The sequence below is a fragment of the Mustela putorius genome, unplaced genomic scaffold (assembly GCF_011764305.1).
Source record: "Mustela putorius furo isolate JIRA1106 unplaced genomic scaffold, ASM1176430v1.1 tig00003901_pilon_pilon_pilon, whole genome shotgun sequence".
Lineage (NCBI taxonomy): Eukaryota > Metazoa > Chordata > Mammalia > Carnivora > Mustelidae > Mustela > Mustela putorius.
The window spans coordinates 4287271-4303917 of NW_025422049.1; the positions used below are offsets into that span (position 1 = coordinate 4287271).

Below are 16647 nucleotides of genomic sequence, written 5' to 3' on the forward strand. Positions count from 1 at the left end.
CTAAACTCACTGTTAGGGAAATTCACTTGCAGCTCTTGACCTCATGGCAGGCTTTACTTGATTTAGGTTAGGTGTGTTTCAACGTACAGACAGTCCCCAAGTTATGGTGTTTTGACTTCACTGTGGGGCAGAAGCCATACACATTCAGTAGAAATCATACTTTGAATTTTTATATTTTCCCAGGCTATCAAGATGCAGTACAATATCTCAGGAGGCCAGGCAGCAGCCGCACCTCCCGGCCACATGATCACGAGCAAAACACAACCATTCTATTTTTCACTTTCCACACAGTATTTGATAAATTATGGGAGATATTCAACACTTATGATAAAATAGGCTTTGTGTTAGATGGTTTTGCCCAATGGTAGGCTAACATAATTATTCTGAGCACATTTAAGGTAGGCTACATTAAGCTATGATGTTCAATAGATAAGGTGTATTAAATGATTTCAGACTTAATGATATTTTCAACTTACAATGAGTTTATCAGGACGTAACCTTATCATAAGTTGAGGGAAATCTGTAAATGTGTGACAATGAAGTCTATAATTCAACAAGTTTTATTGAACATCTGGTGCCTGGGTCTACTGGATTTGATGAGATATAAAAGTAAAGCATAGTAAAATCCAGTTTTTGCCCTCAAGGAGTTTTTGCCTGGACAGAGCATGATTGGAGAATTCACATTTTTAAAATCCCCCCAAAATAGAAACCAGCTTCTGTAGGTTAGAAAGCAGAGGGACCAAAATGAACTGGAGTTTGTACGTAAGGCATTCCGGAAAAGAAACATCTTGTAGAAGGCCTAAATGGTGAATAGGATTTCAGTTGGTAAATGTAATAGTCAGGCCAAGCTAACATGGAAAAGGGGGAACAAAAGGAAAAAGAAAACAACATGCACTCTCAGTGGCTTAACAAAAGCAGTACATTTTTTCTTGCTCACATCATAGTACAAATGGGTTGCCCTCCGGAGGTGAGAGAAACCTCTGCCTCAAGTGGTAATTCAGGGAACCAAGCTCCTTCTGGCTAGTAACTCAATCCCTCTGTATCTGGGTAACCTGTGTGGGAAGAGGGTGATCCATGGAAGAGCTCAACAGAGGTTTTGTTAGGGGCCAAGCCTAGAAGTAGCATACATCACTTCTACCCACACCTAACTACAGAGAAAGTTGGGAAAAGAAACCTAGGTCTATTCTCAGAAATAAAAATAGGGTGACCTGAATACATAGCATTGTCTCTGCCATACTAAAGCGGGAGGGTTTTCTGAAGGAAGGACAGGGAAGAGAAAGGTGGCAGACCAAAAACAGAGTTGAGTTCACCTGGGACACCTCCTTTTCTGGTTTGATTTGACTGCATTTGGTGAATTTGTCACAAATTTTGAGCTTTGATCATGGTGGGGATAAAAGAGGCTGCATTCTTAGCAAGTATTGTATTGTCAGCCATCCAGATTATTTCATTTTCCAGTGATGAAAATCACAAATACATTTGATTATTTTGGGTTTTACAGTGCTAGTACCAGACATAATTTTTAATAGACTTTAGTTTTTAGAGCAATTTTAGGCTCATAGAAAAATTGAGCAGAATCTTCACACATTGAAACTACTCTGTATGTTACTCTAATGGTAGATACATGACAGTATACATTTGTCCAGACCCATACAATGTCCAACACTAAGAATGAACTCTAATGTAAACTGGGGACTTTGGGGTAATAATGATGTGTCAATGTAGGTTCATCAGTTGTAACAAATGTACCACTCTGGTGGGGGATGTTGATAGCGGGGGGAGGTTATGCATCTCTGGGGGCAGGGGATATATGGGACATCTCTGTAGCAAGACATAACTTTTAACAGCTGTGCTACACTGGTTATTAGATTCACTCCAAGTTCATGGATCTTCTCTGCCCACAGCAGCCTTTTCACTGACATTATATTCCTCCTGATTATCCTCTAGCAAGCATCATAAATCGGCAACTCGAGGAATAAATCTAGTTCAAAAATATAATTCGTTTGGCCCATACTCTATTTATTTAAGAAAAAAAATTGAATGCATTTATGTGGCATGTGCTCTTTTGTGAACCTCAGTTTTCCCTAGAACCTATATAATCTAACATCTGGCACCAACTTACAAATTTATGTCACCTGCCTGGCCCCTGAAAACATAGGAGTCTGTAACCCTTGTTTCTAGGGACTACTTTTTATGTGGTAGATCATACTGTAATAGTCAAGTAACCAAAATCCCCATCACATGGAAATTCTGAGTACTGCCTCAAAATTCACCAGCTTTGTGGGGGGTGAAGCCACAGAATATCTTTGAAGGATAATTCTGAAGAGGTCCAAGAGATCCACAGGAATATAAGAACTCTTAACCATCTTTTGAGAAGGGTCATTAGTTGCTCTGACAATTTAACAAAAGCAATGGACCATCTCCCCATACACAAAATACTTTGCAGATAATTTCATGGAGTTTTTTGAAGCCTCTGAAACCAGTCTATACACCACTCCTGTGGTAAAGTGATAGATTGCCCCATTTAGGCTTCATGGAAGAGAGATTAAGAGAATGGGCATTGAACTCAGACAAACGAGCTAAATCTAGAATTTTCTAGGTAGGTAACCTGGAGTTATTCACTCAACCTCTGAACTTCTATTTCCACATCTGAAAAATGACAATAATACCTACTCCACAAAGCTGCTATGAGGATTAAATGAGAAATGGATGTAGAGAATCCAGCCCCATGCCTGGAATATCATAGTAGACCCAGCAAATGAAAATGGTTATTCTTAAGTGTTAGTAGACAGCCTTTACGGGTTTTCAGTGGCACTTACCTGGATTTCACACTAGGCTCAACAGTAATTCAACACGGCCATTCAGATTTTGCTTATGTGTCACTTACTCCAAGAAATCACTTGTGACCTTCATTTCCCGGGCCCATTCCCCAAGGTTACTCCCACGGCTTCCTGCACTTGCTCTAAACTCTTGCTTATCTCAAGGTGCTGTAATTGCCTTGCCATTGATTCCTTTCCCCCACCAGATTCTGAGCTCTGTTTTATACTACTCTGCTGTACTTCGAGTGCCTAGCACTGTACCTGACCTATAATAGACACAAAATAAATCTAATAACGAATCAGGAGAGAGAGCTTCCCCAGCTAGCTTTTAGAAAAATAGTGGTTGATGGATATAGGAGAGCCCTTCATTTACTGTGCCTTGCCCTGAAGGTTAAAGCTTTGAGAGGATCAGAAGAAGATGAAGAGAAGACAAATGCTAAAAACTGGTCTTTTTCTCACTCGGAATTCTTGGTTAACTAACCCAAACATCTATGGTTCCTTATGATACCTCTGAAGCCCTTTAGAAAGTACCTTCTGAGCCGGAAAGAAAGGACTTTCCAGTCAGTAGAATATTCATTTGAATGCTTATCATTTTTAATTTGTATTTAAATTCTTTGGAAATTGACCTTTACTGTTTAGAATATACTGTAACTTTTTTATTAAATAATATCAGATTGAATAAGGCACACCATTCACTAGTCATGTAATATTATAGTGAGTTTTTTAGAGTCTCTTACTGAAGAAATCCTGTTCTCATTGTTAAGGACACAGTGAAATCGCTTCAGCTGTTCATTAAGCTTTGCCTCCTTCCAACCCTAGTGACACACAGATATTTGTAATTCCTCCAAGTTCTAGAAGCTCCATTTAGGGGCGCCTAGCAAGAGGACTTAATAGGCTTACTGTGCAAAAGTAACTTGACCCTTTCTGATCCCAGTGGGTAATTAAGTGGACAGTAATCAGATCAGTTGGAGAATGGACTTTTTTGTCCCTCGGAGAATTTCCATATAGACCAACATATGATACCAATTTTCAGAGAAATGGATTGCACATAAACAAAGCTAAATATTTTAATCTCTTTCTGATTTAAAATGCTCTCTATGATCAACAGCTAATGTCAGATACACAATTCAGCACTTTCAGTGTTGGAGATTGAGCCGATGCCATATTGTGCTTAGGACATTTCCTGAAAGTTTATTTTAACCATTTATCTCTGTATCATAAAATTAAAGAGCACATTGTGGCAGGGGAAAAAAAAACAGTATTTCAGTTTTCTGGTTGCTAGGGCTCTAGATGGAGAGAATTTTATGACTACTTTCCAAAGCCTATATTCTGAAAGAAGGTTCATTTTTTAATATAGAAATAATAAAAATGTAGGTGGCCTCAACAGCTGTAATTTTTATAAATTAAATACAAAGATGCCTTCTGCCAACATTTAAAATTGGCATTCTGCACAACCAAATACTCTGATCTTCGCTGTTACCTAATTCAGGATTTGAGCCACTGTTTCTGGGCTATTAACCTCCACATCTGGACTCACACTGACCTCACGTCAGGAAATCCCAGCCTGCTCCAGTATCGATCAGCAGTGTCCTCTTCCCCAACAAGTGATACATTTATTAGTAACTGTCCAGGCCGCCCTAGCTTTAGGCAATTGTCTTCTTCAGAATTATAGTATTTATTCATTGGAGGATAATAAGACAAGGGAAGGAGTCAAATAATTTCGCCTGTAATTTGCAGCTGTTTCATACAGAGCTATGCTTCACAGAGAAAAGAGCCTGCAGTTCAGATATTATATAATGTCCCCTACTTTGCATAAGATGTGGGGAATAATTTTTTTACAAGATGCACTTTATTTATGAGCAGGTCCTTCCATAGAAAGAGCTTGTTAGGGCTTAATGCTGATGAATGGAGACAGCACCATTCACACTTCCAGGTTATGGTCTGTCAGTGCTTTCATTATATGCACTAATTTACAAGGATTTATTTATTTTCTCACAAATGTAAAAATGTGCTCCAAACTAAACATGCTGTCTGGGCGTCTGAGCCCAGTGTTTTCCTTACTGGAGGTGGGGTGGTGTGGGGACTCCAGCTGTCTGTGTTCTTCTTACCTTCCCCCACCCCTCACCCACTGCCTAACCTTGTGGCAACATCAGAGATCTATATATTTTTGCTTGCTCAAAAAATGAATACTGGTTAAATTTTTTTTAAACCCTAGAAGTGGTCTTCTCAATGCAATCTAACTCCTATCTTAGCCAAAGACTGTGCCTTCCATTGTGTTTTTAAGTGATAATGAAAATGCTGTCAGCAAGCACATCAACGGATGTGGCCATTGGAACAAATTACACCCACAGCATTAGGTACCAAATTTTGGAAGTCTGGGTACTACAATATCAGAACACGAAAGTCAGTTGCATCTGCAGATCTCACTAGCCCCAGATGGCTTTATGTGCTCTGAAATCACTCACATCCCCGTCCCTGAAAGATAAAGCTTAAAATACACGGGGCATGTGCCACCTTCTCCCACTCAGCCTAACAAACAGTAATAGCATCATTGACTTCCCTGGGCTACAACAATACTCATTATGGGAGGGGAGACCACTCCCTCGCAAGTAATGGCAAAAAGAATTCTTTTCCTGCCTGGGAATTTCAGTTTGGTTTTTAAAATTAGTGAAAACTAAGTATCCCTCAACCCTCACCCGTGAAGAGTTTGTAAAACTAGCTGTTTGAGCATTCTGTTTGTGTGCATATTGGTTAGCTGGTTGGTTGGTTGGTTGGTTGGGGAAGGAAAGTGAAAATATGTACATATAAAACATACCTGGATGCATTAAGAAAACATCTATCACACAGCCCCTCAAAGACGTTTCTACTATTTCTTTTTCAACTCCAAGCATAACTCCATCAAATTTAAAGAGTCTCAGGAAAAAACGGACTCTTGTAATTTGGACCATGATCAAAGAATTTCCTACACAAATATATGAAAGGAGAATATCCTACAACCCGTCAGCCAAATAAGCCCTGAAGGCCAACAGTGAGGATTTAATAAGCCTCATCTGTGGAATTCAGCCGACGTGAACAGAGAGAGCAGTTCCCAGTGTTCAGAAGTAAACAAAAATTAAAAGTGGAAAAACCATGTTAAGTCCAGGATTATCCTCCCTGGATCGGTACAGACTTTACCCTCTGATGGAGATGAGGAATGCAGTGGTCAAAGGAACACAATTGTCCTCCCTGGTGTCCACACAAAGATGGAAGGACCCCCCACACACACACACACACACAAACACTCATTTTGAGAACAATACATTTATTTCTCTATACCTTTTGTGAACCTGTTCCAATTTTTAAGGAATACATTTATTTCTCTATCCCTTTTGTGACTCTGTTCCAATTTTCAAGGGATTGGAAGCTCTAAATTTACTGCCTCCTCCTTAGAGCAATGCTTGCAGGATATTCCTCTTAGTTTCTATGCATCTGGATTCTTTGTCCTTTGATCTTCACAGGACTTGGCACAGTGACATTCAGTATGTATTTGGTAAATACTTCATGATTTCAAACACTTCGAGCGGAGCTCCTCTCAGCCTTTCTTTCTCCAGACCTGAGTCTTGATCTTTCACTCAATCCTCTTGTGACGAATTTTAACTTTCGCACTCGCTGATATTTAATACAGAGGTCATAGAAGTTAATCATATGCATGCCACAAAGCAGACTAAATAGTAGGCACTCGATATACTGATTTTGCCAAAACAAAAAGCAGAGGTGCCCCTTGGTTCGTCCTCAGCCCAGATGTATCTGTATCTGCAAATGAAAAAGAGACTTATCAACATGAACTTCCCCTTGTTTGGACATGCTGGTTTCCTTGGAGTACCCTCCAAAACATAGACGAATTTAGAGCTATTCGGAGAAAGTTAAAATGAATCTGTAACTTTTATAGATATTAAGGATTAATACTTCATGAGACCTGAGTCTCATGTCAAGTCATGAGACATCAGGGTTAATCAAAGTATACCATAAAGCCAAGTCTTAATATTAACCTGCCCATGAATTAGTTCATCTAAAAGCAGTCTATTAAATTGGGTTTACAAACTGTCTTTAGGTGAATTCACTCTTTACCACGGAGATGATTTTGTATGTGAATGTGCACACACTCCAAAAGGGCATGCTTGTTATCACAGATGTTCCTAACTTGAATATATATTCTGTGTTTCACGAGGTCCACTGGGTAAATGCGAGGTAGGAAAAGACTAAATTGTAGACCAGTTTTTAAAGTAATGCCATGTGGTTATTTTCAAGAGCACTATCAAAAGCACCAAGGGAAGCAGGAGTTGAGCCATATGTTCTTTATATGCGTCTGACACTTTTAAATGTATTATTTCATATGATATTTATAACAACCTAGGCAAAGAGTAACCAACTCATCCCAGTTTGTCCAGAACTGTCCCAGTTTTAAAACTGAACCCTGCCTCAGTCCCAAACTAAGATGGTTGGTCACCTTAGCTTAGATAAGGAGGTAAACAGTGTTCTGAGACTTATTTCCGGCGTGGCTGAGGGTTCCCCCCACGCCGCCAGCAAACAGTTCTCCCATACCAGCTCTGTGCCCTACAGTTTCACTCAATTCTGACACAATCGACCCAGAGAAAAGGTCAGATCCCACAGGTTAAGGGCTCAGTCCCACAAAACTGCTCCCCACACACCTGTGCTTCTGGCCCACCAGCTATAGACTGGAGGTTCCAATAACCCCTTCTCTGGGTTTAGCTAGAGGGGCTCACAGAACTCAGAGAAACTTTTACTTACTAGATCACTGGTTTATCATAAAAGGCTCTAAGTCAGGAACAGCCAGATGAAAGGTCCGCATAGGACAATGTATGTGAGAGGGGGTATGGAGTTTCCTTGCCTTCTCCGGGCGCGCTGCTCTCCACAGATCTCCATGTGTTCGCCAACCTGGAAGGTCTCCAAAGCCTGTCCTTTTGGGTTTTTAGTAGAAGCTCTATTACATAGATGGGATTGATTAAATCATTAGCCATTGGTGACTGAACTCAGTTGCCAGCCCCTCTCCCCTTCACAGACGTCTGGGGGCGGCACTCAAAGTTCCAACCCCCTCTATTCCTGGATGGTTCTTCAGGTTCTCCAGGATTCAGTCCAAAAACCACCTCATTAGCATAACAAAAGACACCTTTATCTCTCCTGCCACTTTGGAAATTTCCAGAGTTTTAACAGCTCTGTGCTAAAAACAGGGACGAAGGCCAAATATATATTTCTTATTATAAATCACAATATCACAAGCAGATAATCTTTTCCATATTTCACAGAAGAGGAGGCTACAATTTAGAGAGACGAATGACTCAAAATCACACAGGAGTTGTAAATGATGTATTCAGTATTAGAACCCAAGCCTTCTAACTGCTATTATATATTTTCCAAAACACCAGGCTGTAATTAACACAATGTGTAAAATCTACTGTGAGAATTTTATTGGCTTTCATTTTTTTCTAGAAGTTTAACCGTTCCCTTTGTGACACCATAATTTTGCTCTCCAAACTCCTCTGAATAGGTAACACAGAGGAAAAAACTCAGTCCAGTTTATCAGAATTATTACAAAGTCTCTGTGAGCTGAGTGTGAACTGACACAATAACTTTAATGCTTTCCAAGTCAGTTATTTCTAATGCAACTATGAAAATAAGCGGTGGCCTGTGCATCTACAGCCTAAACGGAATGTAACGTACCCTGCCTCCTCTGTCTTTTCCCATTTATCTTAAAGAGGATTTTTTTTTCTGTTTGTGGAGCTAGGCAAGTATTGGAGGGGGGTGGCAATATAAAGCTAGACAACCCAAAGTGATTAGACCTTCCTTTATTTCCACATGTTACATTTTATCATTTCTTCTCAATACACAAAGAAGTGAATGTGTGTCCGAACAAACCTCTCCCATTACTGTCCTGTCTGTGCTGAGCAAAATTGAATCCATATGTCTTTAAAATGCTTTTCCATTTCTGTGGCTTCTTTCAAAATACGGATCTTGGTGCAAATGTGGCCCACTAGATTACTAATGCTCATTTGCTCTTTCTCAACAGGCATCACAGTGGATAGGCATGGATTCATTTACTTTGTCGATGGGACCATGATTCGGAGAATTGATGAGAAAGCGGTGATCACAACTGTAATCGGCTCAAATGGTCTGACATCCACACAGCCATTGAGCTGTGACTCGGGAATGGACATCACTCAGGTAGGCACCGCTGGTTTTCAAGCGCTATCACCATTTGGCATCATGGAAATGGATAACAATTTTCTCATGCAGAAATTAGGTAGAAAGGAAGCCTGGTGTATCTGTTATAACACCAGATAGCAGAAGTTTCTCTTTCTACAAGTTACCTTTTTGCCTCCGCAGAAAAACTCACTTGGGAGTAGAGCTAGGTGATTCAAAGTTGAATCAATTGGAGGGTAAGGCCAGTCTTTTGTGAAGTATTTTCCAAGAAATATAATTTTATTATTTTTAAATAATGCAGTAACTCACATTCGAAAAACCAGTGATGACCGAAGTCCTTAGAAATCTTTTGTAATGTATATGTGAGCATGACTTGTTATTCATGTGTATGTAAACAGCTTTCTTTAGGGCATTTGAAAGTCTTAAGCAGAGGCAACTTTCCCTCTGAGATCTAGTGTACATTTGTTTAGGAAAGCTCTTTGACAGAATAAAAAGGAAAATTCAGTGTAACGTTCACCTGAGTTGAAAATTCTGATTTTACCACAATTGTACAAAATTGGGATTTGACACATAGAGAGGTTATAGAGCATACAGCATAATCCCAGCACCCTGTGTGCGTCTTCCTTAGTCTGCGGACACGAAGAGGTTGGTATGTTGAATGAGAAAAATAAACCACACAGACCTCAAAGGGATTTTTGTTTGTGCCCTAATAGTCCATGAATCTGTGACTCTGGTGAAGCAGACTATTAGATCATCTTTTTAAATGAATTAGAGTAGAAGTTGAGAATTTTAGGATTGAGTGTATCACAAAGGGTGGTTTTGACTGCAAATAATGAAACATGTACCTAAAAATATTTTCAACAATAAGTTCTCCTGATGTCACATGGTGTGATGGTCAGAGGTGAGAAAGATGCCAGCAGACTTCCTTCTTGTGTCACAAGGACAGGAATCGTCCTTATGTCACATGGCTCTTGCCTCCACCAGGCACTGGTGGAGTCCCCTTGAAGTCCCCTTAAAAGGGGAAATGGGGATCACCAAAATGGATTCAGGCCATAGAACAGGGTCACCTTCCCGAAGTCTGTTACTACCTAATCCTTGAGCCAAAATCGGGCTTTTCTTGGCAAGGAATGGAGGGCTGCTACATGGGGGGGGGGAGACTACCAGTGATCTCCTCCACAGTCAGGACATTCCAGCCGCTTCATTCATTCATTCCTGGAACAAGGAAACTCAAGCGAACACATCATCCGGAAACCTTGCTTTAGTCACTAGCTCTATTCTCCCCTCCTATCTCCATCCTCCAAACATACACATGGCTATAAAATTCTAGAAATGTGCCTCTTGGGGTTTTTTTTTTCTTCTCTATGTGCCCCTACCACACCCCAGAAAGGCAGAAAGTAGTCAGAGATAGTCAACTACAAAAATAAAATGGGAATTGGAAGGCCTGGAAAACTGGTCCAATGAATGAACCATCCTTCAGAGAGAATTGAGTAGATCAGGCTGTCGCGTCATAGAGCAGCCTAACTTTCCATGATGCAAAATCCTACAGAAGGCAAGGAAAAAGAGCATTATTTATGGCAGTAAGGAAGGGTGTGAATGTGTTTCTATGGAGGAGGGGGACGAAAAAGAGAAGATGCACGTATATGATTCACTTGTGGGATATTTTTAACTTAAAATAGGACACTTAGTATCGCAATCAGTCAAGTCTAAACAACTTCTCTGTTTCTGTGTGGAAAAATTATGCTCAAAAGAGAATTCTTTGTCTAAATAGAGCAAACATATGATCCTCATCACCATGAGAAGGGTTCTTTCTCACATGGCATTTGCTAGCCATAATTGCCACAATAAAAGCTATCTCATCCCTTTCTGGCTGGAACTTAGAGTGTAGCCCCTTGAAAAGGAGCCCTGGTAACCAGGAGACAGAATCACATTCTTGCTATGGCATTTCATTCCAAGCCACAGTTTCCCCAATGCCCTCCCTCCCTTTATTTTACAGAACTTCAGCTTTAGAGAAATAGTAGCTTTGGGGCTCCTGGGTGACTCAGTTAAGCATCTAACTACTGCTCAGGTCATAAACTCAGGGTCCTGGGATTGAGCCCCACATTGGGCTCTCTGCTCAGTGGGGAGGCTGATTTTCCCTCTCCCTCTGCCCCTTCCCCTGGCTCATGCTCCCTCTCTCTCTCAAATAAATCAATAAAATCTTTTAAAAAGAAAAACAGTAGCTTTGGGGGGTCTAGGGGAATTTAGTGGGGCAGAATGGGAGGAAGGTATTAGAAATTAGCAAAACTGACTAAAAAAGAAAGCAGGCTTTATGTCCAAATTCTTTGGCAGCTTTCTTTGCTGCTGTCCATTATTTCCTGTTCTGTGCTTAAAGCACTCTAAAGAATAATTAGAACTCTTCCTCTTAGGCTGGCACAAAACAATGAGCCTGTAATGAAGTCTACCTCAGTGTCCCGATGATGACCCTCCACCTTTATTAGGGACTTGCTATTCATGGTTCCATTGCCTTAGTCTGGGATTATCTCTGCTGCTCCAAATCCCATTCCCCATCCTCCTCACACCTCACCTCCTCCAGGGGATGCTTCCCTGATAGTTCTAATCCTCACTGTTATTTTACTCTCTTACAAAAATTTAGTAACACCACATTTAATAAGGTAATCTGTTCTCTTGTCAAACTGTATCCAGCTAGTCCACCAAGGTAGACTGTATGTTCTTTGGGTATGCATAATAAGTGCTCAGCAGACACAGTTAACACATAAACCGATACCAAAAGGACAATATGGTGCAAAGAATATAGAAAAGTGGTGAGAAATAAAGCTAGAGGTACATAGCGATGACAGGGTGATGTTTTATCCAGTGGACAATGGGGAGCCAATAATAACATTAAGCAGAGAAGTACTGTTTAAAAAGATCGTTCTAGGTGTTGCATAGAGAATTGAAGGAAGGGAAATGGTGTTATAGTCAGGGATTCAGAGGCTATTGAAGTAATATATGTGTGATGGGGAATATATATATATATATATATATATATATATATACATACATATATATATGATAAGCACCTTGTCAAAAGACTTCTTTAAAAATTAAAACAGTTTCCAATGTTTTTTGGATGTCCAGATGATGTTGCTTTGGGATAGAACTCTGGTGACACCGACCATAAAGCTGTTCAGTTTAATGAGGGTTACAGAGGCAAGCAATGATAATGACCAAACCTAAAGAATCAGCAGTACGGATCAAGAAACCTAGGTAGATTCGTGAAATATTGGTGCTAAAATCAAAAAACTTGTTGATTGGACTTAATTTCAGAATTAATGAAGTCCAGGTACGATGGTACCATTCCCTGAGATGAGGAATACAGGAAGAGGAAACGCAAGTTTGGGGGCGAGGGTTGAGTGACGGGCTCAACGCAGGACATGTTGACTTTGAAGTGCCAAGGCAGCTAAATAGGGCTTTCAGGCGATTGGAAAGAGGTCTAAAACTCAAGGCCTGAAATGGAGGTTAGATTTGGGATTATCAGTCCACACATGCACAAATAGGGTGATGGATGAGATCTTCCAGGGAGAGTACATAGCATCAGAAGAAAAAAAGAGAGGGAGAGAGAGAGAAGGCTTAAGACCAGACTCCCAGGACATCAGGGGAACACCTGACAGGTAGGAGGAAAACCAAAAACATGGGCAGTCAAAATGCCAAGGGAAAGAAGCTTTTCAAAAGGAAGGGAATGGTTAATATCAATTGCTGCTTTAGCGGTCACATAAAGGAAGCTGGGTTGGGTTTTTTTGTTTTTTGGGTTTTTTTTTTTTTTTTTAAGAAGCCATTTGGTTTGACAGCATTCGTGACTTTGATAGGAGTGCCTGTGGTAGAGTGCTAATTAATTGGAGTAGGATTGCAGGGGTAGAGTGGGAGGTGAGGAAATGGGGAAAGTGAAAATAGATCACTTTTTTGAGATGCTTGGCTGGGAAGGGGAGACTCTGGCATTAAATCAGATCAGCTCCCAGGTGTATGCAAATCAGCACCCGGGTGTGGCACAGGTGGACAAAAAGTGGCGAACGCTGAGTGAACTCAGCTGGGTGAGAGCATATAGTGCCTAGCACGAGAAAGCCAGTGTATGGCACAGCTGCCCAGATGCTCAGCCTCAATGGCCAGTGTTTCCCCCGCTTATTTAGACAGCTATGGCAGACTGGGGCCTTATGTTTTCCCGGACTGTACTTAAGAACATGGGCTGTCTTCAGCTAGAAGGAAGGAAGCTGACTTGAGAGCTTAGTAACACCTGCCAAGAGCAAAGCCCCCGTTGTTTCTAGTAGTACTTATGGTGATCCAGCTGAGCTTATACAGTGCTCAGTTTCATATTTCAGTAAATCAAAATATATTGATGGGTGAGGGTGGAGATAAATGTCTGAGTGAGAGCACACAGAGTCTGCTGACAGAAACAGACAGGAGAGAAAACAGAGGCCTTGCAGCATGAAGATTTGAATCAGGCCTTATGAGGAGCTTACTGATTCTCAGACTGTGTAGCAGCATCATACATTATCAAAAGACCTTACAGAGTCTCCACTGTTTGAAACCTTTAAAGCAAATGTTGGATAGCAACAATACAAGCCTCTCTGGACTCAGGAAGAGGAACCAACTATTCTCTTCAGGCCCTTTCCACCCCGAAGGTTGCTTTGCAGAAATGTAACTCCATTCCTGAAGTTTCTTGTTACTGTCCTTGCATTTCAAAACCAAAAGGGATCCAGCAAGGGATGGCCCATCCATGGTAGCATAGTACCTTCTGAAGCTGAGAAGTGATATGGAGAACATTCTTCTTTCTCTTCCTTGCTTTTGTCTTTTGCACTTTTCTGAGGCAAACCTGAACCCTGGGAAGAATGAATGCTCCATAGTCTGCCTTAAACTTCAGTAGATCATGATGTCCTCCCTACCGTAATTCTAACAAGGACAGCTACCACTTATTGAGAGCTTACTATGTGCCACGAACTATGCTAAGCTTCTTAGTCACACTTTTCCATTTTATCTCCACAACCCAACCAGCCTTGAGAGGTAGATATGATTATCTCCAGCTACAGAGAAGAAAGCTGGTAGTCAGAAGGATTGAGTATCGTGCTATGGCCACGGAGTTATGAAGGGATACAGCCAAGATTCAGGCAGAAGCTTTCTGACCCCCAGCCCATGTGCATTTTTCCAGCTTCTACATTTTCAGTGACAATTGGAGATGACCAAATATCATTTAGTAGTTAGTGGATGACAAATGCTCTTCGGTTGAAGAATATGCTGTATATTCACAGAATGTGTGTTTATTGGCACTTAGGAAATAGTTTAATAAAAACTAATCATCTCAAGAAATGAAATTTGCTTTGACAATAAAATAAGCCATTTGTTCAAAAATCAATATCTTTTTTTTTGATTTACTGAAATGTGAAACTGAATTCTCGGTATAAACTCTGAAGCATAACTGCCCTTTGCAAGCACTGCTATAAACAACTAAGCCCTTCACTTCAGGAGATGAGTTGATTCTGAAGAGATTGGGCTCTTTATTTCCATTGCTGCTTTTGAATCATCCTGCTCTGGTAACTCACTTCCATCTCATGCCTGACTGAATGGAACTGGGAGTTAGACCAAGTCTCTTGGTGTTGATAGCAAATTTGACAGCTGGCTTACTCCTCGGAGCCAACCTGATGCTCTCCCAAAATCAGCCCAATAGCAGATACACAAGAACGTGGACCTTTTGTGTGCATAGACAACGTAGTTGACCCACTGTCCATAAGACACACTTTCAGGTGTTTGTCTAGAGTACCCACTATAGAACCAGTTCTTTATAAATGCTTGTTAGATCATCTGTATACTCCCCAGTGGTTCCCAAAAGCACTCAGTTGTCAAACGGACCTAACAGGTGGAGGGAGGCATCATCCATGGTTAAGGAAGGACAGTAACTGGTTCTTTGGAGGAACAAAGTTTGCTCCATGCAATTCATCTCTTCAGCTAGTCTACTAGGAATCTTACTTCTCCCAATCATTTGATGCTGAACTTTGCGCCAGAATAGTCTCACCAACCAACCTCTCTCCAAATGCCTCTTGTGACAGAAAACTCGCTACCTCTTCCAGGCAGCTCATTCCATCTTTGAATGTCTCTAACTGCTAGAAAGCTCTTCTGGAAGACCTTTAATTTTAACTTTGTAGTATCCTTCTAACTCTCACCATCTAGTTTTACCACAACTCTTGAGGCCCTGTGTTATTAATCTAATTGGTTTTCTATGCAATAAATGTATTAGTGAACCAAGGACTATACTGGGCACTTTCATTTATGTTATCTTATTTATACTCATGACAGTCCTTCATGATAAGTATTATATTTCCCTATTTTTAATAAATGTGAAAAACACTGTTCAAAGAGGTTGAGTAACTTGGTCAAGTTCACACAACCAGTAAGTGACAGTTGAAATTTAAACCTGATCAACCCGATGCCCAAGTTCACATTCTTTTCACCAAGCTGCCACACCAAACTGCCTCTTACACACAATAGCCTTCTCAATCTGTGTGAACAACTCCCCCAGGCCTCCTAAGTCACATACTTGATTCATTAAACTGCCCCTCACTTAGCATGGTTTGGGTTCCTTTGCCATTCCCCTCACTATTCTCTGAACATGTTCCCATTTATTAGTATCTCTTTGACAGTGAGGTTTCCAGAAGTGAATCAAATAATCCAGATGTGCTCTAACTCAGAGGTAGAATGGGGACTATCCCAATCCTCTTTCTATATTCTCTGTTTCGGTTCATTTTGCCTAGTGGTTTTCAAAAGGACTTCTGCCAGAGAACACTTACTTCAAATGAAATAAGTCCCCATTGATAAAACTGATGCAAACAGCAGATTCAAACAAGAAGTAATATCCCAGAACCTTCCCTATTCAGGCTCACTCCCACCCAGTGGTACTTCACGTGGCGACCCCCAAGAAGGCACTTTTGCAAAATGCTAGGGAAATAAAGAGCACAGATTAAGAAACCACAGCTAAAGTTAAATTAGACTTTTGGACACTTTTGATCTATGATGTGACTACAGAGGGTTAAAAATTTACATGTCTTTCAACGTCCTCTCCTCATCTTATACTTGTACAGTTGGTTATTTTTGTCATAGTACAGGATCTTACATTAGTCTATATTCAGTTCCATCTCACTAGATTCAGTCCATATCTTGGTATTCTTCTGCCATTATCCAGTATCTTCACTATCCTTCCCAGGCTTGTGTCACCTATTGATTTGATGAATGCCTTCTATGTCCTCATCCATGATAATAATGCTGGACAGATAGGCCAAGATGAAATTGTGGCACCACTAGACTAGTTATCTGTTAAATTGTGAACCCATCTGTTTGAACTATTGCCTGTGGGTTGTGATTCATAGTGGAGCAGGAAATCAATATAATGGCTTATGATGAGCTTTAAGAAGAAAGGAAATAGAACACAAAACCTTAGAGTGCGTCGTGTGTAATAAGGGTGAGTAAGTATTGTTTTGTGAAACTTTTATTTCAATTGTAGATCCTGGATAATTGTGTAAAATGTAGTTCTTACTGAGGGTCAGAGTCAAAACAAGCTTGAAAGTCTCTACCATCACCTTTATTTTCTTCAGCTTATCTACAAAGAAACCTT

The 16647-nt window shown here is 40.5% G+C and overlaps 1 protein-coding gene across 1 annotated transcript in view; it reads left to right on the plus strand.

Annotated features, from left to right (window-relative positions):
- TENM1 (teneurin transmembrane protein 1) overlaps positions 1-16647 on the plus strand; it is a 797330-nt gene that overhangs the window by 714754 nt on the left and 65929 nt on the right. The window contains exon 25 of the mRNA XM_045068252.1: positions 8881-9035. Coding sequence (XP_044924187.1) covers positions 8881-9035 — 155 coding nt within the window. The remainder of the gene's footprint in view (positions 1-8880; positions 9036-16647) is intronic.